Source organism: Lissotriton vulgaris, chromosome 12 (assembly GCF_964263255.1).
Source record: "Lissotriton vulgaris chromosome 12, aLisVul1.2, whole genome shotgun sequence".
Taxonomy (NCBI): domain Eukaryota; kingdom Metazoa; phylum Chordata; class Amphibia; order Caudata; family Salamandridae; genus Lissotriton; species Lissotriton vulgaris.
In genome coordinates, this window is record NC_141700.1 from 46,179,891 (window position 1) to 46,197,633 (window position 17,743).

General features: G+C 54.0%; 1 protein-coding gene across 2 annotated transcripts in view; it reads left to right on the forward strand.

Annotated features, from left to right (window-relative positions):
• Positions 1–2,110: 2,110 nt before the first annotated feature.
• The window catches only part of SSBP4 (single stranded DNA binding protein 4), a 532,613-nt gene continuing 516,980 nt past the window's right edge, over positions 2,111–17,743 (forward strand). The window contains exon 1 of one of the 2 annotated variants that reach the window (XM_086947015.1): positions 2,111–2,293. In XM_086947015.1, coding sequence (XP_086803141.1) covers positions 2,238–2,293 — 56 coding nt within the window. In that variant the 5' untranslated portion in view covers positions 2,111–2,237. The remainder of the gene's footprint in view (positions 2,294–17,743) is intronic. The other variant, XM_086947014.1, reaches the window with a different exon arrangement.

Sequence of the window (17,743 nt, forward strand, 5' to 3'; positions counted from 1 at the left end):
TTCAGGAGAGCAATTTAATGGCTTTGTATTGGTCTGCAAACTTCTGTGAGAGTGTTAAAGTTCAGCCTTGACAGTGTGTCAATGGTTATATTTTTGTAGAGAAGTGTGGCTCACCGATTGGAGCGGCAGATCCTGAGGCAGAGGTCTGGTCCGGACCAGGGTTCAATCCCCGTCGCCGCAGGGTCTTGGGCTCAATGTCCTCGGACCCGATAATTCTCGCCTCGGTGCCTACTCTAATCATGGGTTCCAGTCAGCAACTCTGGGCAATAGCTCGCTTAATCTCCACACGGCCCTAACAACGCTAGGATGCCTGGCTTCACCTTGGGAGTGCCCAGGAGTGGACACCTCACAGGAACAGGCCAGGAAGGGTTCCACAGCGGTATTCATACAGTGCTTAGAGACCCCTGGGTGATAGGCGTTATACAAATCCAAATTACAATTACATTTACATTTACCTATTAAGCGTATTAGGAGTTGGGTGGATACAAAATGTGAATATTACATATAGCTAGCAAAGGGAGCATTCTGATTGGTTGTACATCTTCTGCAGTGCTTAATTTGTAGAAGAAAAGGGTGCGGTGCCCTAAGCTCTGCTCAGAAACCTGCGGCCGGCAGTGGCGTGCCAAAAACCAATGCTGCGAGTCTAGAATCCACCCCATGGGTCTTTAATCCACGATCAGACACTGCCTGCCCTTCTACCTCTCTCTTTTGGTTTCCACCAATCTCGCTATGTGACGTTTTTTTTCACCTTTCCCTTTTTCCTTCTTTCACCATTGCGCGTTTCCCTCTCTTGCTTTTGGGAAATGCCCACGGAGGAAAAATAAGTGCTGGTCCCCAAAAATGAGTGCCAATGAGCCCCACCAGAAACCACCAGCTCAAATTAAGCACTGATCTTCCAGGAGCTAATGAGTTATGGACTTCTACCAAATTTATAGTTTTGTAGAACTAGATCTTTTTTTATTACCAGTCTGCTGGTGACCAAATTGTTTGGGACTGATTCTTACAAAAAAAAGTTAAGGTTTAGGTTATAAATCTGTTACAAGAGAAATCTTCAAATACGCATTTATGGAAACTAAAAAAGAATGAACATAAGTTATGCAATGGAATTTATGCTGGTAAATTTCCAAGAACAGTCCTAGTTGTGCAACAGAAGGATACTTTTCTTTCTAGTATATTTAGATTTCTTGGAAATCAGTTTCCGCTGAGAACGTTTGCCATTAATTATTTAGTTAGCAAAATAAAGCTATAATTTTACTGATTTGTCACGCAAATGCTACTTCGATTTGTTTACTAAGGTGACTAAAGGCATGCATTGTGTATATAGTTATCCATAGGTAAAGTATGCCAACAATTGCAGATGTTCAATATTCTCTTGAGGACATATTTGTGCAGAGCGCTCAAGTTTTGAAGGCCCTTAAAGAAGAAGCTCATTCTGGCCAGGCGCTCGCCTGGCATTCTGGGACTTTTAGCCCTGAATGCGTAATGGCATAAACCCGACTACAAAACAGACGGGTAAAAGGAAAATCCTGGACTGGATGAACTAGGACCTGGGAATTTACAGAAGGGTGTACAGATCAGGGACTGGGAGATGTAGGGTCCCTTCCCACTGGCACCGCATGGTTTGGTATTCTAGAGAACTGGTTCTGAACACTGCCAAGGCAAACGCAGCCGCCCACCCCTTGGAGGAGGATAAATTAGGAACATTAATTTGATATCAATGATATCTGTTATTTACAGCGCTCAGAAACTACCGGTCGCGGTATTTAGCGCTATTTAAAACTGCTGTTATTATATATGCACTTATATTAATTATATTTCCGTGAGCATTGATTATACATATGAATGTTTTATAACTGTACACATTATTTTTCATGTGTAGATTATATGCGCGTGTGTTTGTTATACGATTGTACATCTTCTCAGGAGCAGGGCCTGGCCTGGCTCCCTCTGTCTGCCCGCTCTGCCATTGCCCTTTTAAGAGCGAAAAAAAACACCATCTCATCAGCGTGGGAGGAGAGCGCGATTCCTGGAACAGCTGAACAAAAAAAAAAGGGGAGAAAAAAAAAACGAGAAAAAAAAACTCGAGCTCCGGCGGTTTCAAGCTCCCCGCTGGAAAAAGTGCCTGATTTGTGGCCAATGCTCGGGATGTGAAATCCGGAGGTAGCTATGGAGATAGCGCGCAGCCGGGCTCCTTTCTCTGACAGGTGCTGAGCGGGGCAAGTCTTGAGAGGAGCAGCATGTATGCCAAGGGGAAGGGCTCCAGCGTGCCCTCCGACAGCCAGGCCCGCGAGAAGTAAGTGCCCCCCGGGGCCCCGCGCCCACTTTGCCGGCTCTTTGTGTCTTCTTGCGGCTGAGGCTCTGGGGTCCGGGGAGGACCGCAGCAGCCTCTGCCCTGTGCCCCGGGGTGGCTGCTGTGGTCCGGGGAGCTGCTGGCTGCCCCCCACGGATGCGCAGCGTCCTGGAGAGGTCTGCCGGCCTCCGAGGCAGAACCCCCCTGCCCTGGGACCGGGTACACGCGGACAGACACACGCAGACCCGGTCCAAGCAGCACCCCGGGCGCAGACACACTCCTGGCCGTCCTGCCTGTGCCCAGCTCTGCCCGCCTACTGCCCAGATCATCTGTGCATGCTGTCCGGTTGCCCATCGCTCTCCATGCTGGCCACAGTGCCCATCTGCCCACCCAGTGCCAAGCTCTACCCAAGTCTCACCATCGGCCCATGCACGTCCCCTTGCCCCGCTTGCAACCTGGTAGACTAGTGCCCCAGTCTCGCATGCTAGCCAGCCCCACTGGCCAGTCCCAACCCTGCCTCATCAGCTAGACCTACAGCCCCCCGGAGACCCAGTGCTGACCATTGCCCACCCGGGCCCTAATGCCAGGCTCTGCCCACGCTGGGTGCCTCTATCCTGCCTCACTGTCCATCCCTCGCATGCTGTACCTGCTGCCCGGCTCTGCCCACGTTGGGCCACCTGACTGCGCCCACCCCTTGCGCTCAAACTGCCCGCGCTTCTCTTCCCACACTGCCTGCTAAGTTTTGCAGCCTGACCTGCAGTGTGTGCTCTTGGGCAACTTTGAGCCCTCCGTGGAGGGTGGCGCTGTAGGTGCCGTTTCTAGCGTGCAGTGTTTTTAAATGCAGTTTAAAGAGCGCGGGTGGCCCTTGTGGAGGAGGGGCCTCCTCAGCACGGGTTCAAGAGCGGGGGGTGTGTATGCTGGTTCCAGGCCAGGGTCTGAGGCGGACACTTACAATGAAACCTGAGGAAAAGTTCCGCGCGCTGCTTTGTCTTTTTTGTCAAACAGACTTCATTGAGGTTTTTGTCAAGTGCTTTGCACAAATACATACCAGCAGCAGGTCGCACTGCTCTTCAGAGCATACATGTTATTATAGTGCCTCGTGGCCGGACTTCGCCATGACGACAGTGTTTTAAGTCAAGGGCGTCTCTGTGCGTATACTTCTCAGACTGCACAGAAACCTGCACAGCCAGCTAAGTTCCCGGCTTTGTGGGCTTCTAGGCACATTGGGGAGCGAACTGGGATATGTAGACGCATGTTTACCCAAGAGCTGATGGTTCAGGTTAGTTTGGGGAGTCTGTCTGTGGCTGGTGTTTAGAAGCTTCTGAGTAGAAGTGGGCGCAGTTCTGTGTTCAGTCTCATAGACAGGGGTACACGGCGTGTATACGGGGTCTCTCGACAGGGTGTAGGACTAGTGTGCGCCGATGGTGTACAGTGCGTCCCGGGAGGTGCCTGCTGCTGTGCACGTGGGGCTGTTGCAGTGCACGCGCGGTGCCTCAGAGCGGTGCATGTACACGGGGTCTGTCGAGAGGGTATATGCTTTGTATGTACGGCGTGCACTCATGGGGTGCATGCTGTGTACACAGGGTGTCTCGAGAGGGCCGTTGCAGTACACGCGCGGTGCCTCAGAGCGGTGCATGTACACGGGGTCTGTCGAGAGGGTATATGCTTTGTATGTACGGTGTGCACTCATGAGGTACATACTGTGCACATGAGATGTCTCGAGAGGGCCGTTGCAGTGCACGCGCGGTGCCTCGGGCAGTGCATGCTGTTTCTGAGGGTGCATGGCGTGTACACGGGGTCTGTCGAGAGGGTATATGCTTTGTATGTACGGCGTGCACTCATGAGGTGCATACTGTGCACATGAGATGTCTCGAGAGGGCCGTTGCAGTGCACGCTCGGTGCCTCAGAGCGGTGCATGTACACGGGGTCTGTCGAGAGGGTATATGCTTTGTATGTACGGCGTGCACTCATGGGGTGCATGCTGTGTACACAGGGTGTCTCGAGAGGGCCGTTGCAGTACACGCTCGGTGCCTCAGAGCGGTGCATGTACACGGGGTCTGTCGAGAGGGTATATGCTTTGTATGTACGGCGTGCACTCATGAGGTGCATACTGTGCACATGAGATGTCTCGAGAGGGCCGTTGCAGTGCACGCTCGGTGCCTCAGAGCGGTGCATGTACACGGGGTCTGTCGAGAGGGTATATGCTTTGTATGTACGGCGTGCACTCATGGGGTGCATGCTGTGTACACAGGGTGTCTCGAGAGGGCCGTTGCAGTACACGCTCGGTGCCTCAGAGCGGTGCATGTACACGGGGTCTGTCGAGAGGGTATATGCTTTGTATGTACGGCGTGCACTCATGAGGTGCATACTGTGCACATGAGATGTCTCGAGAGGGCCGTTGCAGTGCACGCTCGGTGCCTCAGAGCGGTGCATGTACACGGGGTCTGTCGAGAGGGTATATGCTTTGTATGTACGGCGTGCACTCATGGGGTGCATGCTGTGTACACAGGGTGTCTCGAGAGGGCCGTTGCAGTACACGCTCGGTGCCTCAGAGCGGTGCATGTACACGGGGTCTGTCGAGAGGGTATATGCTTTGTATGTACGGCGTGCACTCATGAGGTGCATACTGTGCACATGAGATGTCTCGAGAGGGCCGTTGCAGTGCACGCGCGCGCGGTGCCTCGGGCAGTTCATGCTGTTTCTGAGGGTGCATGGCGTGTACACGGGGTCTGTCAAGGGAGTATATGCTTTGTATGCACGGCGTGCACTCATGGGGTGCATGCTGTGTACACAGGGTGTCTCGAGAGGGCCGTTGCAGTGCGCGCGCGGTGCCTCAGAGCGGTGCATGTACACGGGGTCTGTCGAGAGGGTATATGCTTTGTATGTACGGCGTGCACTCATGAGGTGCATACTGTGCACATGAGATGTCTCGAGAGGGCCGTTGCAGTGCACGCGCGCGCGGTGCCTCGGGCAGTTCATGCTGTTTCTGAGGGTGCATGGCGTGTACACGGGGTCTGTCAAGGGAGTATATGCTTTGTATGCACGGCGTGCACTCATGGGGTGCATGCTGTGTACACAGGGTGTCTCGAGAGGGCCGTTGCAGTGCGCGCGCGGTGCCTCAGAGCGGTGCATGTACACGGGGTCTGTCGAGAGGGTATATGCTTTGTATGTACGGCGTGCACTCATGAGGTGCATACTGTGCACATGAGATGTCTCGAGGGGGCCGTTGCAGTGCACGCGCGGTGCCTCGGGCAGTGCATGCTGTTTCTGAGGGTGCATGGCGTGTACACGGGATCTGTCAAGAGAGTATATTATTATTATTATTTCTTTATTTCGGCCAGTTGGCCATAAAAGACACACAAATATACATACATAAAACAGAGGGTCATAACAATGTATATACACAAATACTTTAAAAACAAATAACTTTTAAAATACAGTACAAAATTAATCTCCGGCATCCTCTTTTAAGCACAAGGTGCTCCATTTCATTTGACAGCTGGAATATAAGCATGTACAAGATTCCTAATCAAAGCATCTGACCAGATTTCCTGCGAACAATATACACAGAGTAAAGAAACCTACTAATACTGAATACAATAAACTGGGCAGTATTAGTTTTTAAAATCCTATATGCCGTGATACAAGATCTTGTTCCTAGGAGAGTGCACATAGTGAGAGTATATGCTTTGTATGCACGGCGTGCACTCATGGGGTGCATGCTGTGTACACAGGGTGTCTCGAGAGGGCCGTTGCAGTGCACGCACTGTGCCTCGGGCAGTGCATGCGGTTTCTGAGGGTGCATTCTGTCACACGGGGTCTTTCGAGAGGGTACATGCTTTGTGTGCGTGCATGGATTGTATAAGTGTGTCCAGGGAGGTGCATACTATGCACATGGGATGTCTCAAGAGGGCTTTTGCAGTGCACACGCGGCGCCTCAGAGCGGTCCATGCTGTGTATATATGGTGTTTCCGAGGGTCCTAGGCGTGTACACGGGGTCTCTCTCGAGGATATATTTGCTTTGTATGCACTGTGTGCACACATGGAGTGCAAGGATTGTATACAGTGCGCCAGACATAACAACACAGAGCCAGACATGGTAAGGGGACATTACTGCACAGAGCCAGATGTGGTAAGGAGACATTACTGCACAGAGCCAGATGTGGTAAGGGAACATTACTGCACAGAGCCAGATGTGTTAAGGGGACATGACTGCACAGAGCCAGACATGGTAAGGGGACATTACTGCACAGAGCCAGATGTGGTAAGGGGACATTACTGCACAGAGCCAGATGTGTTAAGGGGACATGACTGCACAGAGCCAGACATGGTAAGAGGACTTGACTGCACAGAGCAGGCCCGGTATGGGGACATGACTGCACAGAGCCAGATGTGGTAAGGGGACTTGACTGCACAGAGCCAGACGTGGTAAGGGGACATGACTGCACAGAGCCAGACGTGGTAAGGGGACATGGCTGCACAGAGCCAGACGTGGTATGGGGACATGACTGCACAGTGTCAGGTGTGGTAAGAGGACATGATTGCACAGAGCCAGACATGGTAAGGGGACATGACTGCACAGAGCCAAACGTGGTAAGGGAACATGACTGCACAGAGCCAGACGTGGTAAGGGAACATGACTGCACAGAGGGAGACGTGGTACATGGACATGACTGCACAGAGCGAGACGTGGTATGGGGATGACTGCACAGAGCCAGGCGTGGTAAGGGGACATGATTGCACAGGTCCAGACGTGGTAAGGGAACATGACTGCACAGAGCCAGACGTGGTAAGGGATCATGACTGCACAAAGCGAGACATGGTACGTGGACATGACTGCACAGAGCCAGACGTGGTATGGGGACATGACTGCACAGAACCAGGTGTGGTAAGGGGACATGATTGCACAGAGCCAGAAGTGGTAAGGGGACATGACTGCACAGAGCCAGACGTGGTAAGGGAACATGACTGCACAGAGCAAGACATGTGACGTGGACATGACTGCACAGAGCCAGGCGTGGTAAGGGGACATGACTGCACAGAGCCAGACGTGGTAAGGGAACATGACTGCACAGAGCAAGACATGTGACATGGACATGACTGCACAGAGCCAGACGTGGTATGAGGACATGATTGCACAGAGCCAGGTGGGGTAAGGGGACATGACTGTACAGAGCCGGATGTGGTAAGGGGACATGACTGCACAGAGCCAGATGTGGTAAGGGGACATGATTGCACAGAGCCAGACGTGGTATGGGGACATGACTGCACAGAGCCAGCCGTGGTAAGGGGACATGATTGCACAGAGCCAGATGTGGTAAGGGGACATGACTGCACAGAGCCAGATGTGGTAAGGGGACATGACTGCACAGAGCCAGATGTGGTAAGGGAACATGACTGCACAGAGCAAGACATGTGACGTGGACATGACTGCACAGAGCCAGGCGTGGTAAGGGGACATGACTGCACAGAGCCAGCCGTGGTAAGGGGACATGATTGCACAGAGCCAGATGTGGTAAGGGGACATGACTGCACAGAGCCAGATGTGGTAAGGGGACATGACTGCACAGAGCCAGATGTGGTAAGGGGGTATGGCTTCACAGAACCAGGTGGGGTAAGGGGACATGACTGTGCAGAACCAGATGTGGTAAGGGGACATGGCTTCACAGAACCAGGTGGGGTAAGGGGACATGACTGTACAGAGCCAGACATGGTAAGGGGACATTACTGCACAAAGCCAGATGTGGTAAGGGGACATGACTGCACAGAGCCAAGCGTGGTAAGGGGACATGACTGTACAGAGGCAGACGCAGTAAGGGGACATGACTGTACAGAGGCAGACGCAGTAAGGGGACATGACTGCACAGAGCCAGGCGTGGTAAGGGGACATGACTGCACAGAGCCAAGCGTGGTAAGGGGACATGACTGTACAGAGGCAGACGCAGTAAGGGGACATGATTGCACAGAGCCAGATGTGGTAAGGGGACATGACTGCACACAGCCAGATGTGGTAAGGGGACATGACTGCACAGAGCCAGACTTGGTAAGGGAACATGACTGCACAGAGCAAGACATGTGACGTGGACATGACTGCACAGAGCCAGGCGTGGTAAGGGGACATGACTGCACAGAGCCAGAAGTGGTAAGGGAACATGACTGCACAGAGCAAGACATGTGACATGGACATGACTGCACAGAGCCAGACGTGGTATGAGGACATGATTGCACAGAGCCAGGTGGGGTAAGGGGACATGACTGTACAGAGCCAGATGTGGTAAGGGGACATGACTGCACAGAGCCAGATGTGGTAAGGGGACATGATTGCACAGAGCCAGACGTGGTATGGGAACATGACTGCACAGAGCCAGCCGTGGTAAGGGGACATGATTGCACAGAGCCAGATGTGGTAAGGGGACATGACTGCACAGAGCCAGATGTGGTAAGGGGACATGACTGCACAGAGCCAGATGTGGTAAGGGGGTATGGCCTCACAGAACCAGGTGGGGTAAGGGGACATGACTGTGCAGAACCAGATGTGGTAAGGGGACATGGCTTCGCAGAACCAGGTGGGGTAAGGGGACATGACTGTACAGAGCCAGACATGGTAAGGGGACATTACTGCACAAAGCCAGATGTGGTAAGGGGACATGACTGCACAGAGCCAAGCGTGGTAAGGGGACATGACTGTACAGAGGCAGAAGCAGTAAGGGGACATGACTGCACAGAGCCAGGCGTGGTAAGGGGACATGACTGTACAGAGGCAGACGCAGTAAGGGGACATGACTGGACAGAGGCAGACGCAGTAAGGGGACATGACTGCACAGAGCCAGACGCGGTAAGGGAACATGACTGCACAGAGCCAGACGTGGTAAGGGGACATGACTGCACAGAGCCAGACGCGGTAAGGAAACATGACTGCACAGAGCCAGACGTGGTAAGGGGACATGACTGCACAGAGCCAGACGCGGTAAGGGAACATGACTGCACAGAGCCAGACGTGGTATGGGGACATGACTGCACAGAGCCAGGTGTGGTATGAGGACATGATTGCACAGAGCCAGGCGTGGTATGGGGACATGACTGCACAAAGCCAGACGTGGTAAGGGGACATGACTGCACAGAGCCAGATGTGGTAAAGGGACATGACTGCACAGAGCCAGGTGTGGTTAGGGGGCATGACTGCACAGAGGCAGATGAGGTAAGGGGACATGACTGCACAGAGCCAGACGTGGTAAGGGGACATGACTGCACAGAGCCAGATATGGTAAGGGGACATGACTGCACAGAGCCAGATGTGGTAGGGGGACATGATTGCACAGAGCCAGACGTGGTATGGGGACATGACTGCACAGAGCCAGGCGTGGTATGGGGACATGATTGCACAGAGCCAGGCGTGGTATGGGGACATGACTGCACAGAGACAGAAGTGGTATGGGGACATGACTGCACAGTGCCAGACGTGGTAAGGGGACATGACTGCACAGAGCCAGATGTGGTAAGGGGACATGGCTTCACAGAACCAGGTGGGGTAAGGGGACATGACTGTACAGAGCCAGATGTGGTAAGGGGACATGACTGCACAGAGCCAGATGTGGTAAGGGGACATGATTGCACAGAGCCAGACCTGGTATGGGGACATGACTGCACAGAGCCAGCCGTGGTAAGGGGACATGACTGCACAGAGGCAGATGTGGTAAGGGGACATGACTGCACAGAGCCAGATGTGGTAAGGGGACATGGCTTCACAGAACCAGGTGGGGTAAGGGGACATCACTGTACAGAGCCAGATGTGGTAAGGGGACATGACTGCACAGAGCCAGATGTGGTAAGGGGACATGATTGCACAGAGCCAGACATGGGTAAGGGGACATTACTGCACATATCCAGATGTGGTAAGGGGACATGACTGCACAGAGCCAGGCGTGGTAAGGGGACATGACTTTACTGTGGCAGACGCGGTAAGGGAACATGACTGCACAGAGCCAGAAGTGGTAAGGGGACATGACTGCACAGAGCCAGACTCGGTAAGGGAACATGACTGCACAGAGACAGACGTGGTAAGGGGACATGACTGCACAGAGCCAGACGCAGTAAGGGAACATGATTGCACAGAGCCAGACGTGGTATGGGGACATGACTGCACAGAGCCAGATGTGGTAAGGGGACATGACTGCACAGAGCCAGGCGTGATAAGGGGGCATGACTGCACAGAGCCAGACGTGGTAAGGGGACATGACTGCACAGAGCCAGGTGTGGTGAGGGGATATGACTGCACAGAGCCAGATGTGGTAGGGGGACATGATTGCACAGAGCCAGACGTGGTATGGGGACATGACTGCACAGAGCCAGGCGTGGTATGGGGACATGATTGCAAAGAGCCAGGCGTGGTATGGGAACATGACTGCACAGAGCCAGACGTGGTAAGGGGACATGACTGCACAGAGCCAGATGTGGTACGGGGACAGGACTGCACAGATTACAGACGCGGTAAGGGGACATGGCTGCACAGAGCTAGATCTGGGGGTGAACATGATACTGGGGGGGGGTGTCTCAGACGCAGACGTGACACGTGAGGGAAATCAGACACCTGTAAAACCAATCGAGCGAGGTGCGCTGCTGAGGTCTTGGGGTCAGACACCAGTGACGGGTACAGGAGATGGGGGATGGGGGGACTCTCGCACATGCATGATACACCCCTCTGACAAGAGGTCTGTACCTGGCTTGGAGGTGGGACAGGAAGGGTCGGGAGGTAACACCTCGGATGTTAAGTGCGGGGGCCCACAATGGTGCCATGAGTTAAAGCACTGTACGAAGTTGAGGGTCACAACATAGCAAGATGTTTTTGGGGCGGTCATGCTACAGAATACAGATACAAATTCTCCCCTCGCAACACACAGCCCCCCTTTCACCCCCCCAGGCAGTGAGGCAGGGCTGCGGTACCCCCCAGGTCAGAGCGCTGACACCTTATAAACGGGGATGCCGTGGGATCGATGCAGGGGCACCGGCGCGTGAAGTGGAAGAGAAACACGGGCCGGCGCGCAGGAGTGCGCATGCCCAGAGCTGCTTGTGTGTTCCTTCTTCTCGTTCCCCAGAGTCCGTGGTCCCAGGGGGGCCCGGGAGAAAAGGGCACACACTCCCAGCTGGCACAGCACACCCGGCAGAGCAGGGCACACAGCACCCCGCCCGCGGCGGTACCCAGGGCTTTAAGTGGGCCGGGTCTGTCCGGGTCTGAGCACCGGCAGTTTTTTTGGGGGGGCCTCGAAACGGGTCTCTATCGGGCTCTATTTTCCCGGCTGGCAAAGGTAGTCCGTTCTTTATTTTATTTTTTTTAAACCCGTTTCGAGGGCCCCAAAACAAACTGCCGGTGCTCAGACTCTGCCTCTGCCCACTTAAAGCCCTGGCGGTTGCTGCTCGTTTAGGAAACCGGTCTGTGACATTTTGCACTACTGCAGTGAGAGCTCAGTTTTCTCACTCAGTAGTGGTCACGGCATGACGTCCACGGCACGACGTCATGCCAGGTGAGCTTTGTTGGAGGAAGGGAAATCCTTTAAGAGAGCCATTTTCTCTCAGGATTTCCCTTCTCTCCTCTCTTTCCAGCGCAGAAGCAACGTCGTGGTGGTGCCAGCGCGGGACTTTTACCAACACAGGATCAACGTCGTGGATGATGAAAAACTGAAGAGGCAGAGGCCCCCAGGCAGCCTGCTCCAGCACGACCTACCCGACCTTCACTTGATGAATTGGCGCCGTGTTTAGAATTGGAGAGGTCGGGGAAACTAGTTTCAGCATTTTCACCTGTGGAGTCCCATCCTTGATCGGTAAATGCAGTGGATTATCCCCACAGTTTGCTTATAAACGTTTTTTTTGTTTCAGCTTGCATAACGTGTAGATTCTAGTCACAAACTTGCATCTTTGTTTTTTATGCGTGTTTTGTTATCGACAGACAAGTGCCTCCTGGCAACTAATTGCAACCAATTGTTTTGTCACTTTTAGTTTCTTGATGCTTATCTTTGACTCTAAAATGTATATTATCCAAATGGTACGTCGAAAAACTGTACAGTTTTAGTTGGGAGAAAGTCACGGGGGTGGGGCCATTAAAGGGACTGTACAGGTGGTTGGGGCCTGCATCTGGGCTGGAGAGGTGGAGATGGCCGGTGTCTGTGCTGGTGGGGTGGGGATGGCCGGTGTCTGTGCTGGAGAGGTGGGGATGGCCGGTGTCTGTGCTGGAGAGGTGGGGAGGGCCTGTATCTGTGCTGTAGAGGTGGGGATGGCCGGTGTCTGTGCTGGAGAGGTGGGGAGGGCCTGTGTCTGTGCTGGAGGGGTGGTGGGGGCCTGTATCTGTACTGTAGAGGTGGTGGGGGCCTGCCTCTGTGCTGGAGAGGTGGTGGGGGCCTGGATATGTGCGGGAGAGGGCATGGGGGCCTGTGTGCTGTAGAATTGGTGAGGGCCTGGATATGTATAGGAGAGAGGAGGGGGGCCTGTGTCTGTGCTGGGGGGGGGGGGGGGTGAGGGCATGTGTCTGTACAGGAGAGGTGGTGAGGGCATGTATCTGTGCTGTAGAGGTGGTGAGGGCCTGTATCTGTGCTGTATCGATGGCGTGGGCCTGTATCTGTGCTGGAGGGGTGGCGAGGGCCTGTATCTGTGCTGGAGAGATGGGGAGGGCCTGTGTCTGTGCTGGAGGGGTGGGGAGGGCCTGTATGCGTGCTGTAGAGGTAGTGAGGGTCTGGATCTGTGCTGGAGAGGTGGCGAGGGCCTGTATCTGTGCTGGAGAGGTGGGGAGGGCCTGTATCTGTGCTGTATCGATGGCGTGGGCCTGTATCTGTGCTGGAGGGGTGGCGAGGGCCTGTATCTGTGCTGGAGAGATGGGGAGGGCCTGTGTCTGTGCTGGAGGGGTGGGGAGGGCCTGTATGCGTGCTGTAGAGGTAGTGAGGGTCTGGATCTGTGCTGGAGAGGTGGCGAGGGCCTGTATCTGTGCTGGAGAGGTGGGGAGGCCCTGTGTCTGTGCTGGAGGGGTGGGGAGGGCCTGTATCCGTGCTCTAGAGGTGGCGAGGGCCTGTATCTGTGCTGGAGAGGTGGGGAGGGCCTGTATCTGTGCTGGAGAGGTGGGGAGGGCCTATGTCTGTGCTGGAGGGGTGGTGAGGGCCTGTGTCTGTGCTGGAGAGGTGGCGAGGGCCTATGTCTGTGCTGGAGGGGTCGGGAGGACTTGCGTCTGTACTGTAGAACTAAGTAATGTCCTGATTTGTTACCTTTGCCTCAAATTGTAAAGCGCTCTGGTATCCTGCGGGATCAAGTTTGTGCTATTTAAAACTTTATAAATAAATTTTTCTTTAAATCCTGTGAGCAGCAGTTAAACCCTAACAGGGCCATATATCCTGCTCAGTTTATCAAGAGGGCAGCTCCCAGGCAGTTGGAGAGCTGAAGGCCATGCACATCCATCATTGTTATTTTGCTGAGAGGGCACAGATAGCAGTCGGATTGCCCTGTAGTTTTTCGAATTTGATGTCCTCTCTGAGCCATGTCTGGCAGTAAAAGGGGGTTTTAGCAGGATGCGACTTCATGATTTTCTTAAGCACACAATGCTAGTTATCTTGATTTAGACCACGCCCCTACTCTGATAGACCACGCCCCTACTCAGAAAGGCCACACCCCTTTAAGAGATTAGCCACTCCCCTTTTAGAGCACCCCCAGTTTTTTTTTCCCACTTAAAGCCCTGGCGGTACCCATCACAGCTGGCACAGGGTGCACAGCACACCAGCACTGCCGGCCTAGAAGAGCGCTGGGTACCCGGCCAAGCGGAGATCAGGGTCCAAGCTCATGCCAGCACCTAATACCTCAAGACAACCAGAGTACGGGGTACCCTGCTCCTGTCAGCACTCAGTACCTCAAGTCAAGCAGATTACGGGGTACCCTGCTCCTGCCAGCACCTAATACCTCAAGACAACCAGAGTACGGGGTACCCTGCTCCTGTCAGCACTCAGTACCTCAAGTCAAGCAGATTACGGGGTACCCTGCTCCTGCCAGCACCTAATACCTCAAGACAACCAGAGTACGGGGTACCCTGCTCCTGTCAGCACTCAGTACCTCAAGTCAAGCAGATTACGGGGTACCGTGCTCCTGCCAGCAACCAGTACCTCTAGCAAAGCAGAGTTCGGGGTACCATGCTCCTGTCAGCACCCAGTACCTCAAGTCAAGCAGATTACGGGGTACCGTGCTCCTGCCAGCAACCAGTACCTCTAGCAAAGCAGAGTTCGGGGTACCCTGCTCCTGTCAGCACCCAGTACCTCAAGTGAAGCAGATTACGGGGTACCCTGCTCCTGTCAGCACCCAGTACCTCTAGCAAAGCAGAGTACGGGGTACCCTGCTCCTGTCAGCACCCAGTACCTCAAGACAAGCAGAGTACGGGGTACTCTGCTCCCGTCTGCAACCAGTACCTCTAGCAAAGCAGAGTACGGGGTACCCTGCTCCTGTCAGCACCCAGTACCTCTAGCAAAGCAGAGTACGGGGTACCCTGCTCCTGTCAGCACCCAGTACCTCAAGACAAGCAGAGTACGGGGTACCCTGCCCCTGTCAGCACCCAGTACCTCAAGTCAAGCAGAGTACGGGGTACCCAGCTCCTGTCAGCACCCAGTACCTCTAGCAAAGCAGAGTTCGGGGTACTCTGCTCCCGTCTGCAACCAGTACCTCTAGCAAAGCAGAGTACGGGGTACCCTGCTCCTGTCAGCAACCAGTACCTCTAGCAAAGCAGAGTTCGGGGTACCCTGCTCCTGTCAGCACCCAGTACCTCAAGTCAAGCAGATTACGGGGTACCCTGCTCCTATCAGCACCCAGTACCTCTAGCAAAGCAGAGTACGTGGTACCCTGCTCCTGTCAGCACCCAGTACCTCTAGCAAAGCAGAGTACGGGGTACTCTGCTCCCGTCTGCAACCAGTACCTCTAGCAAAGCAGAGTACGGGGTACCCTACTCCTGTCAGCAACCAGTACCTCTAGCAAAGCAGAGTACGGGGTACCCTGCTCCTGTCAGCACCCAGTACCTCTAGCAAAGCAGAGTACGGGGTACCCTGCTCCTGTCAGCACCCAGTACCTCAAGACAAGCAGAGTACGGGGTACCCTGCCCCTGTCAGCACCCAGTACCTCAAGTTAAGCAGAGTACGGGGTACCCTGCTCCTGTCAGCACCCAGTACCTCTAGCAAAGCAGAGTTCGGGGTACCCTGTTCCTGTCAGCACCCAGTACCTCAAGTCAAGCAGATTACGGGGTACCCTGCTCCTGTCAGCACCCAGTACCTCTAGCAAAGCAGAGTACGTGGTACCCTGCTCCTGTCAGCACCCAGTACCTCTAGCAAAGCAGAGTACGGGGTACCCTGCTCCCGTCTGCAACCAGTACCTCTAGCAAAGCAGAGTACGGGGTACCCTGCTCCTGTCAGCACCCAGTACCTCTAGCAAAGCAGAGTACGGGGTACCCTGCTCCTGTCAGCACCCAGTACCTCAAGTCAAGCAGATTACGGAGTACCCTGCTCCTGTCAGCACCCAGTACCTCTGGCAAAGCAGAGTACGGGGTACCCTGCTCCTGTCAGCACCCAGTACCTCTAGCAAAGCAGAGTACGGGGTACTCTGCTCCCGTCTGCATCCAGTACCACCAGACAAGCCGTGCACAGGCTTCCTGCTCCGCTCAGCACCCAGTACCTCCAGCTAAGCAGGGTAGAGGGTACCCTGGTCTGGTCAGCGCCCAGTACCACCAGCCAAGTGGACTACAGGATTCCCTGCTCCCCTCTGCATCCAGTACCACGAGCCAAGCGGACTACAGGGTACCCTGCATACAAAGCATGTACCTTCCTGACGGCATGTGTACACAGCATGCACCGCTCAAGGCTCCGCGCGTGCACTGCAACAGCCCTCTTGAGGTATACCATGCGCACAGCATGCACCTCCCGGGACGCACTGTATACAATCCATGCTCCCCATTAGTGCACGCTGTGTGCACAAAGCATATTCTCTCTCTCTCTCTCTCTCTCTCTCTCTCTCTCTCTCTCTCTCTCTCTCTCTCTCTCTCTCTCTCTCTCAGCACCTAATACCTCAAGACAACCAGAGTACGGGGTACCCTGCTCCTGCCAGCAACCAGTACCTCTAGCAAAGCAGAGTACGGGGTACCCTGCTCCTGTCAGAACCCAGTACCTCTAGCAAAGCAGAGTACGGGGTATCCTGCTCCTGTCAGCACCCAGTACCTCAAGTCAAGCAGAGTACGGGGTACCCTGCTCCTGTCAGCACCCAGTACCTCTAGCAAAGCAGAGTACGGGGTACCCTGCTCCTGTCAGCACCCAGTACCTCTAGCAAAGCAGAGTTCGGGGTACCCTGCTCCTGTCAGCAGACAGAGAGAGAGAGCGAGAGAGAGAGAGAGAGAGAGACCTTGTGTACACAGAGTGCCCCCATGTGTGCACGCCATGTGCACAAAGCATATTCATTCTCTCTCTCTCTCTCTCTCTTTCCCCCCTGGGTACACAGAGTGCCCCCATGAGTGCACGCCGTGTGCACAAAGCATATACCCAGGGCTTTAAGTGGGCCGGGTCTCAAGGGGTCTGAGCACCGGCAGGAGCCCTGACACAGGCAGCCCGCTTTTTTTTCCCCGGACTGCAATGACCGCTGTTGCTGTCACTGCAGTCCGGAAAAAAGTGCCATGGCGCAAAACAAAGCCTGATAGAGACCTGTTTCGAGACAGCACCAGGCACATGGATGTGCGCTGCTCACACTGCTCACTTCTCAGTAGTAGAGAAGTTACAGCATGACGTCATGCCAGGGGAGCGTTGTGGGGGAAGGGAAATCCTTTAAGAGTCATTTTCTTTCTGGATTTCCCTTCTCTTTCTGAAACTCAGGAGCTGCAACATTGTGGTAGGGTCACCAAGGATTTAATTGGAAGCTTTGTCAATATTATATACAAGTCATAGTTGCAGCTTATTTATCTTCTGCAAGTAATAACCATTGACAAAGCCAATATTCCTTACTTATTGTAGGTATGATGTTACTTGTATCAAATATCTGGATGCAATGACGGAAACCGCAAAATACAAGTCGGGGGGCACACTATGCTAAGCACAGTTTTTTTGCGTAAGTGATTTAAAGCCACGCCCGTAATTACACTGACCACGCCCCTTTGCGAGACCCCCCAGTTTTTTCATCCCACTTAAAGCCCTGCATATACCCTCTTGAGAGACCGTATGTACACGCCATGCACCCTCGGAAACGGCATGTTTACGCAGCATGCACCGCTCGAGGCACCGCATGTGCACTGCAGCCCTCTCTAGCCCCCTCCCAACCAATGGCCATCCTTCGCGGCGTGGGGGTCTGGACACCAGTGCCTGTTACTTGTGTTCTGTCATTCTTGCTTCTGCCAGGGCCCGGGCCTCATGGCAAGTACTCCACAGTGCATCGGTTTCATTTTATATTTATAATTTCCCTGTGACCTAA